Source organism: Miniopterus schreibersii, assembly GCF_964146895.1.
Source record: "Miniopterus schreibersii genome assembly, chromosome: 1".
Lineage (NCBI taxonomy): Eukaryota > Metazoa > Chordata > Mammalia > Chiroptera > Miniopteridae > Miniopterus > Miniopterus schreibersii.
In genome coordinates, this window is record NC_138101.1 from 134,170,692 (window position 1) to 134,184,883 (window position 14,192).

General features: G+C 43.3%; 1 protein-coding gene across 3 annotated transcripts; it reads left to right on the forward strand.

The window, feature by feature from the left end:
* Positions 1 to 5,496: 5,496 nt before the first annotated feature.
* Positions 5,497 to 13,441, forward strand: PRMT5 (protein arginine methyltransferase 5). 3 transcript variants are annotated; one of them, XM_081152173.1, is made up of 17 exons: positions 5,497 to 5,637; positions 6,298 to 6,416; positions 6,720 to 6,805; positions 6,972 to 7,106; positions 7,510 to 7,622; positions 7,769 to 7,818; positions 8,030 to 8,193; positions 8,870 to 9,031; positions 9,473 to 9,550; positions 9,642 to 9,700; positions 9,786 to 9,908; positions 9,994 to 10,169; positions 11,155 to 11,264; positions 11,512 to 11,605; positions 11,781 to 11,897; positions 12,090 to 12,154; positions 12,899 to 13,441. In XM_081152173.1, exons 1-17 carry the CDS (start codon positions 5,528 to 5,530, stop codon positions 13,049 to 13,051), a joined length of 1,914 nt encoding a protein of 637 aa, XP_081008299.1. In that variant the 5' UTR covers positions 5,497 to 5,527; the 3' UTR covers positions 13,052 to 13,441. The 3 variants fall into 3 exon arrangements, with proteins under 3 accessions (XP_081008299.1, XP_081008298.1, XP_081008297.1); XM_081152172.1 differs by lacking the exon at positions 6,298 to 6,416 and having other exon boundaries at positions 5,504 to 6,054; XM_081152171.1 differs by lacking the exon at positions 6,298 to 6,416 and having other exon boundaries at positions 5,504 to 5,637.
* Positions 13,442 to 14,192: the final 751 nt, after the last annotated feature.

The window sequence follows — 14,192 nt, forward strand, 5'->3', positions numbered from 1 at the left end:
CCTACCTCACAAGGTTCATGTGAAGATGTGGGTTGTTTTTAATGTAAAGTGCTTTTCATAGAAACTGATACAAAATAAGGGCTCAATAAATGTTAGTTGTTATTATCACAAATTAAACTCATATATTTCATCACACACCCATACACATACAACTAGTCTGTTTCTGGGCTATTGGTTTAGCTCTTTGATTCTGTCTCTCGTGCCAACTGCACATTCTAAGCATTTATTTATTTATTTATTGCTTATTTTCATAAAGGGTTTGAGGTAAAGTGCTTAATATATAGAGCAAACTTCCTCTCCTTTCTCTGGTTTTTAACTTTTTTTTTTTGCTTTTCTTTTTATTACAGATTAATTGTAGAATCATTTTATCAAATAACAAAAGATTCCATTAGAATTGTGATTGAATGTTGTAAAAGTGATGAGTCAATATCTTTATAAGATTCATTTTTTTCTAAGAATGTCTTATCTCTCCACTTTTTTTCAGTCTCTCATTGTATATCTCAGCAAAATTTTGTAATTGCCTCTATACAGGTTCCCCATATTTTTTCAGTGTTACAGGTAAGTTTTTTATGGTGGTGTTATTGTAACCACTGTGAATGGAGAAAATACTAACATTACTATATGCAGGGTAGGTTCTAAATGCTTTACTGTTTTAACAAATTTAATCCTCAAACAGCTCTATGAGATATACATTCCCATTTTGCGGATGAGGAAACAGTTCAGAGGGGTTAGGTTCATATGGTTAGCAAATGAATGAACAGGGCATCTGGCTCCACCAGCTATGATCTTAACTATCATGTTATTGGGATATTTTTTATTAATTATGTCTTTATTCTTAGTATATAAGAAAGCTACAAATGTTTTATATTTGTCACATATCAAGTGATCTCTGAATTCTATTATGAATTCTCATTATTTTAGAATTGATTCTCACGAATTTTCTATGTATACAACATATAATCTGACAAATAATGATAAATTTGCCTCTCTTTCCAAAAGTTATAATTCCCTCTTTTTAAATATCTAGTCTTATTGTATTAAATTTTTCAGAATATTAAGTACAGTGATGAGATTAGACAGTCTTTATTTTATCTCTTCATCAATTGTTGACTTCATATATATACATATATTTATATGTGAAGAATATTAAGACTATTAAGAATGTTTATAGAAAATGGAATTAACTTACCATGCTCTATTTGGTGACTATGGTGAAATGATCAAGTGTTTTTCTTGTTTGGTTTATTTTCGACCTATTGCATAAATAAATTTTCTAATACCTAACCTTGTGTTAATTTCTGGGATAAACCCTTATTGGTTGTTGTATATAATTATTATTTTAATATAGTGTTGAATTTTATGTGTTAATCTTAAATATTTTAGGGTTTTGCATTTATATTCATAAGTGAGATTGATCCAAAATGTGTGTGTGTGAGAGAGAGAGAGAAGAGTGCTATTTCTGACAGGTTTTTATATTAGGTATATTCTGGCTTCATAAACAAATTGGGTAGTTTTCCATCTTTTTCTATGTTCTAGAACAGTTTCTACTTTGTTTGACAGATAAATACTGTATAATAGAAAATGACAAGGGAGAGAATACAAATCGGCACAGATTATTTTGCCTCAGTAACTCTGCCACTTTTGTGGCTGGAAGACAGCCTTGATTGTGAAGCAGCAATTTGGAGCAGTAGGAGGGTCAAATGGGCCATTATTTTGGTGTTGAAGAGTTCAGCTGGGTGGGCAGGCACAGAGGTAAGTGAAGGTGGTCCTGGTGAGGGAGGTAAGTGCTGAGGGAGGACGGCAGCACAAGAGAAACTGAAAGGAGGGTTTAAAGTGGGCTGGAGGTGTTTACACAAGGACATAAAAACAAGCTCAGGTAGAAGAGCTGGGCCTGAAGGTGAGGAATGTGGTGGGCCCATTGGAATGTGATCTGGGAGTGAGTACCCCTTCCCTTAGAGAACACTTTCCAGTGCTCTGACCTGTTGGTCACTGGCTCCTGTTGGAGAAAAGTAACATTGTTTCTCACCCAGGGTATTTGCCCTTTTGCTCTACCATCTATCTTCATCCTAGCCAAGGCCTACATCCAGTGTAGGTATATAACAGTGATTCCTATGCTTCTGAGCACACGACTTCGGCATGGATGGCAGAGCAGATGAAGCAGGACATAGAGAGACTTCACCAGCTTTGATTTTATTACCTAGGAAGAGTCCTTTACAAGGTTCTCTATTTCTTTTTCAGTCCTTTCCTTCTGCTTCTCGATAGCTCATATAGGCAGACCCACAGTACATGCTGTTAGTTTTTTAAAAAAATGTATCTTTATTGGTTTCAGAGAGAGAAGGGGGGGGAACATCAATGAGAAAGTCATTGATTGGCTGCCTCCTGCATGCCCCCCAACTGGGGATGGAGCCCACAACCAGGCCTGTGCCCTGACCCAGAATGGAACAGAGATCTCCTGGATCATAGGACGATGCTCAACCACTGAGCCATGCCAGCTGGGCTACATGCTGTTTTTTTAAGACAAGAAAGTGCTGTAGGAAAGGTAGCATGGATTTACTGGGAATTGTTCAGCACTATGCTTTCCTTATAGCTGAGGCCATTTTGAGTGAAAAAAACAAAGACATAACAGACAAATGAAATTCAGCCCATCTAAACTTACTTTAAGGACAGTCATAAATTCTAGGCTCTTTTTACACAAATCCTTTTGAAAATTATTTTAACTGATGGTAAAGCTGACATTACTGTTTTATAGACCCCCCCTCCCCCCCCCTCACTCATGGATGGGTAATTTAACAACCAACAGAGCCAGTCTGATATGAGGAGGAAGATGCCAGGAGCACAGATGGTCCAAGACCCAGATAATTAGCTTCTGAAGAAGAAACAACATCTACTAAGTCTTCTGTGAATGCAGTTTGGTTGGTCACAGCTGGGGCAGAGAACAAGCAAGCATCCTCAACAACTTTTTTATACTTCTGAAAATGTCAGCGGAGCACTCATCCACTGCCTGTGGACAACCACCTACTCATAAGACCTGCAGGGAAGAATCCAAATAAGTATTGTAGACACTCCACCCTAAAGGAGGGGGAGCATAACTCTCCATTGCTTAAGTGTGGGATGTATATGGTGACTTCTTTCCAAAAAGTATAAGACAGAAGAGGGAAGAGGAGAGTGTAATTCTACTACTTCTGCCAAGTGATAAAGGTCAGTATCAACAGTCACAAATTATGTCCATAGTACATACTCTTGATATGATGTGATGAAAATGGCACTTTATGATCTTCCTCTCCCTCTAATCATGAGAAAACCATCAGATAAATTTCAATAGAGAAGCATCCTACAGTATATCCGATCAGTACTCCTCAAAGTCATCAAAAACAAGTAACATCTGAGAGACTGTCACAGCCCAGAGGAGCCTAAGGAGACATAACCACTATTTGTAATATGGTATCCTGGATGGGATCTTGAAACAGAAAGAGGACATTAGGTAAAAATTAAGGAAACCTGAATAAACTATATAATGTTTTCAATATTGGTACATGAGTTGTAATAAATGTACTATAGTGATGTTAAGATGTTTATAATAGCCCAGCCAGCATTGCTCAGCAGTTGAGCATCTATCTAAGATCCAGGAGATCATTGTTCAATTCCCAGTCAGGACATATTGCCTGGGTTATGGGCTCAGTCCCCAATTGGGGGCGTGCAGGAGGCAGCCAATCAATGACTCTCTCATCATTGATGTTTCTCTCTCTCTCTCCCTCTCCCTTCCTCTCTCTGAAATCAATACAGATATATTAAAATAATAATAATATGGTTATAATAGAGAAAGCTTCACTGGCTGGGTAGCTCATTTGGTTAGAGCATTATCCCAATATGCCAAGATTGTGGGTTCCATCCCCGGTCAGAATGAACTAAAGAATGCATAAATAAATGGAATCAATGAATCAGTGTTTCTCTCCCTAAAATCAATAACAACAAAAAAAGTAATAGGGAAAGCTGTGGGAGGCATATGGGAACTTGCTGTACCTTCTGTTCAATTTTTCTGTGTTTAAAACTGTTCTAAGGAATAAAGTCTAATAATAATAATAATAATAATACCTGCAGGAATCGAATGAAGCTTAAGGTGGGACAAAAGCACCTCCAACCCCTTTTGACTTCACAGGCATTTTCTTAGTTCTTGGACTTTTGGATTTTTATTTTTTTGGTGCACTTAAATTGCACAAGGGATCCTTATTGTTTATCCTACCCACACCTTTCCCTTGTTTCCCTGGGCTTTGTCCCCCATGGGCGATGGTGATTTCATTTCATCTCGGCTTCATTAACTACCACCTCTCTGTCTATTTCCAGATCTCGTCTGGTTCAGGTCACTGTTCATCCAACTCTCTATTACACAGCGCCCCCTAGACGTCCAATTCAGCAGTTCCAAACCCATAACCTGATTATCCCAGAACAGTTTCTCATTTCTTGTCTCAGAGAGGTCAGAACGCTGACTAGAATTCTCTCTCTCACATTTCTCTGCCAGTCGGTCCCTAAATTCTGTCAATGCCTCCTGCTTAGGGCCTTATGTTCTTTCCATTGCCGCTGCTAGGGTCTGCCTTCTGGTATTCCCTTTCTCCTCCCTATGTCTTTCCTTTCTTCATTCCTCTCCTTCTTTTCCATCCCTCTATCAGGTATGGACAAAGGAAAACGTAGAGATTCTCTCAGGCCTCCTCCAGGCTGTTCATGACTCCTCTCTATTGTAACTGCTCACCATGAATTTCTTTTTTCTATCTTCCTGTGTGTATTTGTGTTTAGGTGTTTATTTACATTTTGTGTTTGAGATATAGAATCATGAGTAACTAGTGGCTGAGTTGCCACAATCAGTTTACAAACATAACACACTAAGGCCCATATGAAGCCTATTTTAAGAGCAATAGCCATTAAGTCAGTTTCCTCGGGTTCAGATGGACCTAAGTAGTTACACAGGAACCACATTTTAATTAGGTAACGGAAAAAGCTGACATAAGATAGCTGAAGAACTCAATTTAAGACCTGAAAATGAGGGAGAAAGAAGAAAGTGAGGAAACCTTAGTATAGAAAAGGGAACACTTTAGTGCAATAAGGAATTACACGTCTCACCGAGCCAGCCAGGAGTCGAACCTGGAATCTTCTGATCCGTAGTCAGACGCGTTATCCATTGCGCCACTGGCCCTAAGACAATTGAGCTTGATTTGGCGATGGCACTTCAAGTTTATATTGCAGGGCTTCATGGGACGTGTAGTTTCTCAACGAGATTCTGTGAATACATACGGCATTATGGGATGTTGAAGCTCGTCAAAAACCAGACCCTAAGATTGGTCGATCTTTCGGAGCCACGCCGTATGCCATTGTACAGCCCGCGGATTGGCGGGAAGGGCCACTTCTGGAAGAGCCCGAGAAGATGCTCTGGTTGTTAGGGCGACTCGTCCCGCCTTCCGGGGCTTGCCCCTCCTCCTCGCTTCGTGATTGGCTGTTAGTATTAAGGAACCCCGGCGTGGACTGGGCGAGGGAAAAGATGGCGGCGATGGCGGTTGGAGCTGCCGGTGGGAGCCGCGTGTCCAGCGGCAGGGACCTGAATTGCGTCCCCGAAATAGCTGATACACTGGGGGCTGTGGCCAAGCAGGGGTGAGGGCTCGGATTCCCGCGGGCGGATTGCGGGGTCCGAACTCAGGGACGGAGAGAGGCAGGCTAGTCACCCCAGAGAGGCAGGGGTGAGGGGGTCGGAGTGAATAAGATGGGCTGGGGGTGGGATACCAGTACACCTTGTGGGGAGAAACCTCGGCCCTGGAGCATTGGAAACAAACTTATTGGGGTGTGTGGTTACTGAGCCCAAAAGTCGGGGGAATTGTCAGGTAAATCCAAAAAGGGGGGTACAGATCTCCAGGGCCCTGGAGAGCTAAATTGTCTGAAAGTGAGAGGAAGTGTTAGGGGGCTAGGGAGAGAAGAGATAAACCTTTAAGGGGGAGCCATGGGCAGTACTGGGGCAGATCTGGATGTGACAGTCCTGGAAAACCAGTGACAGCCCAGTAGAAAATCCGCTTGGTGAGGATTTTCATCTTTTCTCCGTACTCATCTTTTCCATGGCTGTGTTTTGTGGAGATATTGAGGCACAGTGCAGCGGAAGTGATATGCCCCCAGGGTGGACTGGACTCAGCAGTTCCTGTCCGTTGACTGATGGTGGCAGCTGAAAGGGTTGTGCAGAATCCAGATAGCCTAATCCAATTGCTTGGATCTCTTGGCACTGCTGCTCTTTACATGATGACTCTGGGTCTGTCGCGGTTGTAGGTTTGATTTCCTCTGCATGCCTGTCTTCCACCCGCGTTTCAAGAGGGAATTCACTCAGGAACCTGCTAAGAATCGACCGGGCCCCCAGACACGATCAGACCTACTGCTGTCAGGAAGGGGTAGGGACCATCCCACATAACCCTTAATTATTAGAGGCAGTAACAACTTCTGCGTTATCAGAGCCCTTATTCTCCTTTTCTGGCTTAGATATATTGGTTAGTCCCTGGGATATAGATAACTTGTTTTCTCCTTGCTTACCTGCTAAAAGCCTTAGTTTCCTAATCTTCATCAGGCTATCCCATATCTGTGATAGAAAAAGTCTTTGTCTCTCTACACTCTATTCCCTGTTAAGAACTAGGAATTGAATGAGTAAAGTGCCTAACCTCATTCAATCTTTGTTTTTCTTGGGTGGGGGAGTGCAGACTGGAATACCCTAATTGTGGGAAAGCTTTCTCCATGGATTCGTCCAGACTCAAAAGTGGAAAAGATCCGCAGAAACTCTGAGGCGGTAAGGCTATTTGACTTCTCCACTGGATCTTTCTAAAGATTAGGTTTGTAACCAACCTGGGTGGGGAAGGAAGTTTTTCCCCCATAACTCAGGAACTCTGATATAATGCAGTTAAAACCATTTGGGTTGCTAGCTCTTAACCTTTTCCTCTTGATCTACATTCCAGGCCATGTTACAGGAGCTGAATTTTGGAGCATATTTGGGTCTTCCAGCTTTCTTGCTGCCACTAAATCAGGAAGATAACACAAACCTGGCCAGAGTTTTGACCAACCACATTCACACTGGCCACCACTCCTCCATGGTATGACTGAGGGCTTCCTTTCCTGCTGCATATTATGGTAGTCCGGGTGTGCTATGTACCTTCTTGTTCCTAGCCATTTGTTAAAGGGTATGTTTGGCAGAACTGAAATGTCAGTACTAACTGCCCTTGTCTAAAAGTGGTGAGCAGACATTGATACAATTATCCCCACCAACGTATATTTGAAGTAAAGGACAAGGATGATATTTACATAATGATATATACAAGATGTATGTGTGTATATATATACATATATATATATGTATATATATACACACATGTATATAATCACAAATTTGGGGAAAACATGTAAATGGATTAACTTGAGCTCTGGATTAAGATCTTTTAATTGAGGGAAGCTTTCTGGACCAAATGAATTCTAAGTAGGGTACTTGTTCATGTACAGTTCTGGATGCGAGTACCCTTGGTGGCACCAGAGGACCTGAGAGATGATATAATTGAGAATGTACCAACTACACACACAGAGGAGTACAGTGGAGAAGAGAAGACATGGATGTGGTATGTCTCCTTTTGCTACTATACCAGGGCAAAGGGTAGGGTGAAGGGAAGTACAGGATGGAACCTCTAAGACGGTCTCTTTGAGCTATGGTGATTGATGGGCCATATGTATTTGATGGTATTTTTCTGTGTTCGACTCTGGACAGGTGGCACAATTTCCGGACCTTGTGTGACTATAGCAAGAGGATTGCGGTGGGTAAGTCTATGAAGGTCCTAGGATAGGTATCTCTTCTCTGACCTGTGAGTAAGAATCAAGTTTCATGTAGACTTGACTGCTGGGCAGTTTTGCTATTTTTCTGTGCCTCAGAATGTCTTGCTTATAAGGAATAAACAGATCTTGCACAAGAGAGCAAGAAAAGGCTTTTTGCCTAGCAGTAATTGACAGGTTTTTCTTTTCCCTTGTGTAGCTCTTGAAATTGGAGCTGACCTCCCATCTAATCATGTCATTGATCGTTGGCTTGGGGAGCCCATCAAAGCAGCCATTCTTCCCACCAGCATTTTCCTGACCAATAAGAAGGGATTTCCTGTTCTTTCTAAGATGCACCAGAGGCTGGTCTTCAGGCTGCTCAAGGTGGGTGGTAGAAGGGTTCTAAAGGTGCTCCAGCTAATCCTTTTGCCTTATTCCCATATGTGTGATGCTTTTTCCTGTGGGGCTGACTCCTTTCCTCCCTGGTTTCTGGAGAACGATTTCAGCAAAGTTGGGGGTCTGGAGAGGAAAAAGGCAAATGGCGTAGGAGCCCCAGAAACATTTAAAAAGTTACCTCAAAGTCTCATGAGGACTTTGCAGAGGGTTTCACTTAAGAAGTTACAGCAAGGATCCATGGGGCCCTTTGAGCCAGGCTGATGCTTATATGGCATAAGAGGGCTTTTAAAGTTAAGTTCATTGAAGCATTATGCTGCTTTTGTTGGTATTTGGAGAACTGCTGGAACTTATTTTATGCTACAACTCTGGCCATAAGCCATAATATCTCAGAATTATTTTTTTTTAATATATTTTTTATTGATTTCAGAGAGAGGAAGGGAGAGGGAGAGAGAGAGAAACATCAGTGAGAGAAATTCATTGATCAGCTGCCTCCTCCACACCCTGACTGGAATCAAGCCCGCAACCTGGGCATATGCCCTGAACAGGAATTGAACCATGATCTCCTGGTTTTCAGGTCGATGCTCAACCGCTGAGCCACGCCGGTCTGGCTCATTTCAGAATCTTGATGTAAGGACTGTATCTGATGCTCTGATTTCTCTCACAGTTGGAGGTGCAGTTTATCATCACAGGCACCAACCACCACTCAGAGAAGGAATTCTGCTCCTACCTCCAGTACTTGGAATACTTGAGCCAGAACCGCCCTCCACCTAATGCCTATGAACTCTTTGCCAAGGGCTATGAAGACTATCTGCAGTCCCCACTCCAGGTAGGTCTGGAGTGTACTGAGAGTGAGATTGAAGGGTGGGGTGGGGAATCTCTCTTTAGAGCAGGTATTTTAAAATCCTGCCAAGCTCTAGCTGGTTAGAGCGTCGGCCTGTGGACTGAAGGGTTCCAGGTTTGAGTCTGGCCAAGGGCACGTACCTCGGTTGCAGGTTCAATCCCTGGCCCTGGTCAGGGCACGTGCAGGAGGCAACCAATTGATCCCGTCGACGTTTCTCTCTCTTACTCTTTCCCTTCCACTCTCTCTGAAAGGCAGTGGAAAAAATACCCTAGGGTGAGCGTTAAAGAGAAAATAATAATAATAAATAAAATCCTGCCAAAGTTCAGGAGGCAGTAGAGGCAGTGGTGGAAAGGCTTTCATATTCTGATGCATTGTCCTTTCCAGAAACTGGCTAACTTATTTTGCCTGTTTCCTCTCATTCATCAGCCACTGATGGACAATCTGGAATCTCAGACATATGAAGTGTTTGAGAAGGACCCCATCAAATACTCTCAATACCAGCAGGTACAGTGTGGGTCCCAGATTGGGTAAAGCACAGAATGACCTAGGTGAGGATGAGATTATAGCCATGAGGTCTTCTCTTGTGTCACACCAGGCCATCTACAAATGTCTGTTAGACCGAGTGCCAAATGAAGAGAAGGACACCAATGTTCAGTGAGTACCCTCCCCACAATCCTGGAGATTTATGCGACTACTTCTCTATATGCTGAATCAGTGTAACTACCTGTTTCTTTCTTAGGGTGCTGATGGTGCTGGGAGCAGGCCGGGGTCCCCTGGTGAATGCTTCCCTGAGGGCAGCCAAGCAGGCTGACCGGCGGATAAAGCTGTATGCAGTCGAGAAGAACCCTAATGCTGTGGTGACGTGAGTAGCAACCCTCTTGCTGGGAAGTTTGTCCTCAGTGCCAGTTTTTTTTATGGTGTCCTTACTCGTATCATCTCTATTTTAGGCTAGAGAACTGGCAGTTTGAAGAATGGGGAAGCCAGGTGACAGTAGTATCATCGGACATGCGGGAATGGGTGGCTCCAGAGAAAGCAGACATCATTGTCAGTGAGCTTCTGGGCTCCTTTGCTGATAATGAACTGTCACCTGAGTGCCTAGATGGAGCCCAGCACTTCCTAAAAGGTGCCTCCAGGCTGGGGTGTACTGAGTAAGGGGATTGGATTATCAGCTGGGAAGACTGGGGGGTGGGGGGGATGGGGGGTGGGTGAGACAGCAGCCTAGGAGGAGGTTACAGGGTTTAGGGGGAGAGGGTTGGACTTGGGTCAGTGCCTTTAGGAAATGAAGTAATCTTTCTGAACCTCAGTGTTCACATCTATAAAATGAGGTGTAGCCCTGGCCGGTGTGGCTCAGTTGGTTGAGTGTCATCCTGTACATTGAAAGGTTGCCAGTTTGATTCTCAGTCAGGGCACATACCAAGGTTGGTGGCTTCAATCCCTGTTGTCCGTACCAGAGGCAACCGATTGACGTTACTCTCTGTTTCCCTCTCCCTTCCTTTCTCTAAAATCAATAAAAACATATTTAAAAAGAAAATAAAATGAGGGGAGTGGACTAGAGCAGAGGCTCTTAATCTGAGGTCTATGGACTCCCTGAGCTGCTGTGATATGTATGTTGGGCTTGATCTCAAAGATCTTTGTGACCTCACAAAAGTTAAAAGCACTCAATTGGAATATCTTATGTCCCTTCCAGTTTTTTGGGTTTTTTTTTTTTATTAATCTTCACCCAAGGATATTATTCCATTTATTTTTTTCTTTTTTAGAGAGTGGGAGGGGGAGAGCGGGAGAGAGAGAAACATTGATGTGAGAGAGGATCGAACCTGCAACCCAGGTACATGCCCTTGACCTGGAATTGAACCTGTGACCCTTTAGTCCATGGCTGACATACTAACCACTGCTGAGCAAACTGGCCAGGGAAGTTTTAATCTTGTGTGACTCTGTAAATTAACCTGGAAGTGGAATCATTGTGACAGGAGTTAGAAGCAGGTTGGCCTGGGGATGTAACAACATTGAGCTGCCTGGATTTGTTTGGATATGTGAGTTTTGAGCTTTCAGTTAGTACAAATATACCATTTCCATCCCTTGGGAACTAATGTAGCCCTCCTGCACTGCAGATGATGGTGTGAGCATCCCTGGGGAGTACACCTCCTTTCTGGCTCCTATCTCCTCCTCCAAGCTGTACAATGAGGTCCGAGCCTGTCGGGAAAAGGACCGTGACCCTGAGGTAAAGAGCCACCCTCTTCTGGAGGTTTCCTTTCTTTAATCCTTTCTTTTTATGTATTATCACCAATTATTTTATTCCTCTGCAGAAGATGGCAAGGTGGAGGAGAAGTTGGGATGTGGGAAAGTGGCCGAAGTGAAAGTTTGTTTTCATTCTTTTCTGTGTCCCTCAGACTTGAGCTTCTTTCCCTGAGGAAGTAGGTATCTCTTACCTGTCTTCTCCAGCTCTTGCTCTCTGTCTCTCGGGTCAGGCCCAGTTTGAGATGCCTTATGTGGTACGACTGCACAACTTCCACCAGCTCTCTGTGCCCCAGCCTTGTTTTACCTTCAGCCATCCCAACAGAGGTGGGTTCCTGCATGTGTCTGTCCTCTTCCTGGGTGGGTAAGAGCTCCCCTACCTATTTTTTTCCCTTGCTGTCCTGCGTCTACCCTGTCTAAGCTTTCCTTGTTCTTGCTAATGCTTTACCAAGTTGTCTTGGACTTCTGGCCCTTTGACACCCATACAATTCTTCCCTGACAGATCCTATGATTGACAACAACCGCTACTGTACCTTGGAGTTTCCCGTGGAGGTGAACACAGTGCTGCATGGCTTTGCAGGCTACTTTGAGACTGTGCTTTATGGGGACATCACTCTGAGTGAGTTTGGGGCAGTGGATGGTGGGATATGAGCATGTACTACCTGGGAAGCTCAAGAACATGTTTCATTTAGAATTACAGGGAGCCCAGGATGTTTGATTACTTGTTTCAAAGTAATCCAAAAGATTTCTCAACCTAGTCGAAAAACACAATTATGGAGACCTCAATTTTTTCATTATTTTGTCCACATAGGTATCCGTCCAGAGACTCACTCTCCTGGGATGTTCTCATGGTTTCCTATCTTCTTCCCCATTAAGGTAGGAATCGCCTTTAAAACTTAGGCTGTTGGGTTATGGATAATGCTTAGCTATGACCCATGTCCTACTGCTCTCACATGCTCAGATCCCAGTTGTAAATGTTGGGATACCTGCAGTGGCCTTCTACGTGACTTCCCCACATCTCCTCTAACTGCTTTTCTAATTTCTACCTTGAGTAAGAGTCATCTTTTAAAAACTCAAATCTGATTATATCTCTATCCTGCTCAAAACCCTTCCCACTGTCCTTAGAGTAACAGTCAAAATCCTGAGCACTGCTTGTAAGACTTGGTGTGATTTGGTTTTAGCCTACCTTTCCAGCTACTGTCCCCTTGATTATACTCCTTCAGTTCAATGGAGTGGCTTTTGGTTCCTCTAATACCCCATCTTATTTCCTGCCTCAGGCTTTCATACCTTTCTCCTTTGCCTATAAAATTCTTTGCTTACCTCTTCATCCAGCTAACATATTTTTCAGGTTTCCTTAAACTTTCTTATTGTCAGATAACATTCTGACTTCCTAGACTAAGTTAGCGTTCCCCCTGTATATGTTCACAGCACTGATCACATTTTAGATTATTTGTTTAATGTCTAATTTTTCAGTTCTGATTATTTGTTCTGATAGTTTTCAAATAAACTTCATGAGGGTTGGGATGTCATGTTTTATCACTTTATCTCCACACCTAGCTCAGTACATTGCCACATATAACTCATTAGCTCCACCCTGAAATTCTGTCTGTCTTCTTACAGCAGCCCATTACGGTGCGTGAAGGCCAGACCATCTGTGTGCGTTTCTGGCGATGCAGCAATTCCAAGAAGGTGTGGTATGAGTGGGCTGTGACAGCACCGGTCTGTTCTGCTATTCACAATCCCACAGGCCGCTCATACACCATCGGCCTCTAGCCAAGCCTGCAAATGTCCAGAAGCAATTTCAGGTTCTGCTTCTATAGCATAGAAGGTGCAGTATATCTGTGGGCTTTGATTCCCCTTGCCCATCAGAGAGGAGCATTTCACTCTGCTTTCCTGCCTTACATCAAGGTGGGCAAAGGAGAATTAATTACAACGTTGAAGCCACCAACCTGTGAAGACTCCAGGCCAAGGCATGAGGAATTAGTGCTGGATCTGAAGCTATTCTGACAGGCCCTCAGCCTCAAGTGTTTTCTGGAATAGCCCTGAGAAGGTGCAGATTGAACATATTTTCAGCCTTTTCCCTGCCCATCTCTTTTACTGTTTTGATGGTTTTGTGTGGGAGAAAATACAAATAAAGTGAAGTTATGGCCTTTCGTGCTCCAACCCCCCTCCCCGCCTCTGCTTTCCTACACCTTACTTAAACCTAAACATATTTAGATCAGTGCCATTATCGAAGAGCTTAGTGGTGACTCTTGGACTCCTGGGTATAGGTCTTTCTAACTAGCTACAGAGAGGTCTAGTCCATTAGGACCTATGATTAGGCTTTTGTCTAGGGAGGAGGCATAATTTGCCACCATGGCAAAAGATGGGGTTGTATATAGCACCAGCTTTCCTTCTACCTTCTTGAGCTGCTGAACTGCTAGTACCTTTGTTACCTCTTGGGAAAGAAACAAAGCCATCCAGGCATCTCCAGCAAGAACGCACCTATATTTTTGTTGTTGTTAATCCTCACCCGAAGATATTTTTCACATTGATTTTTAGAGTGGAGGGGACTGGGAGGGAGAAACATCGATGTGAGACACACATTGATTGGTTGTCTCTTGCACACGTGTTCCAACCTGGGCTGGGGATGGAACCTGCAACCCAGGTATGGACCAGTAATTGAACCCTTGACCCTAGGGTGTGTGGGCCAATGCTCTAACCACTGAGCCACACTGGCCAGGGCAACCTATTTGGTTGGAACAAAATCATAGTCCTAAGAGATCATCTAGTCCAAGTCTTCATTTTGTAGAGGAAGTGTTTGAAGTTGCTACAATAATATAAAGCTACTATTAAAATCCAGACTGGAATGTAAGTCCTCTGACTCTGCCTCTCTCCATGTTAGACCCAGCTTCCTTTTTGGAAGTCTTGGGAT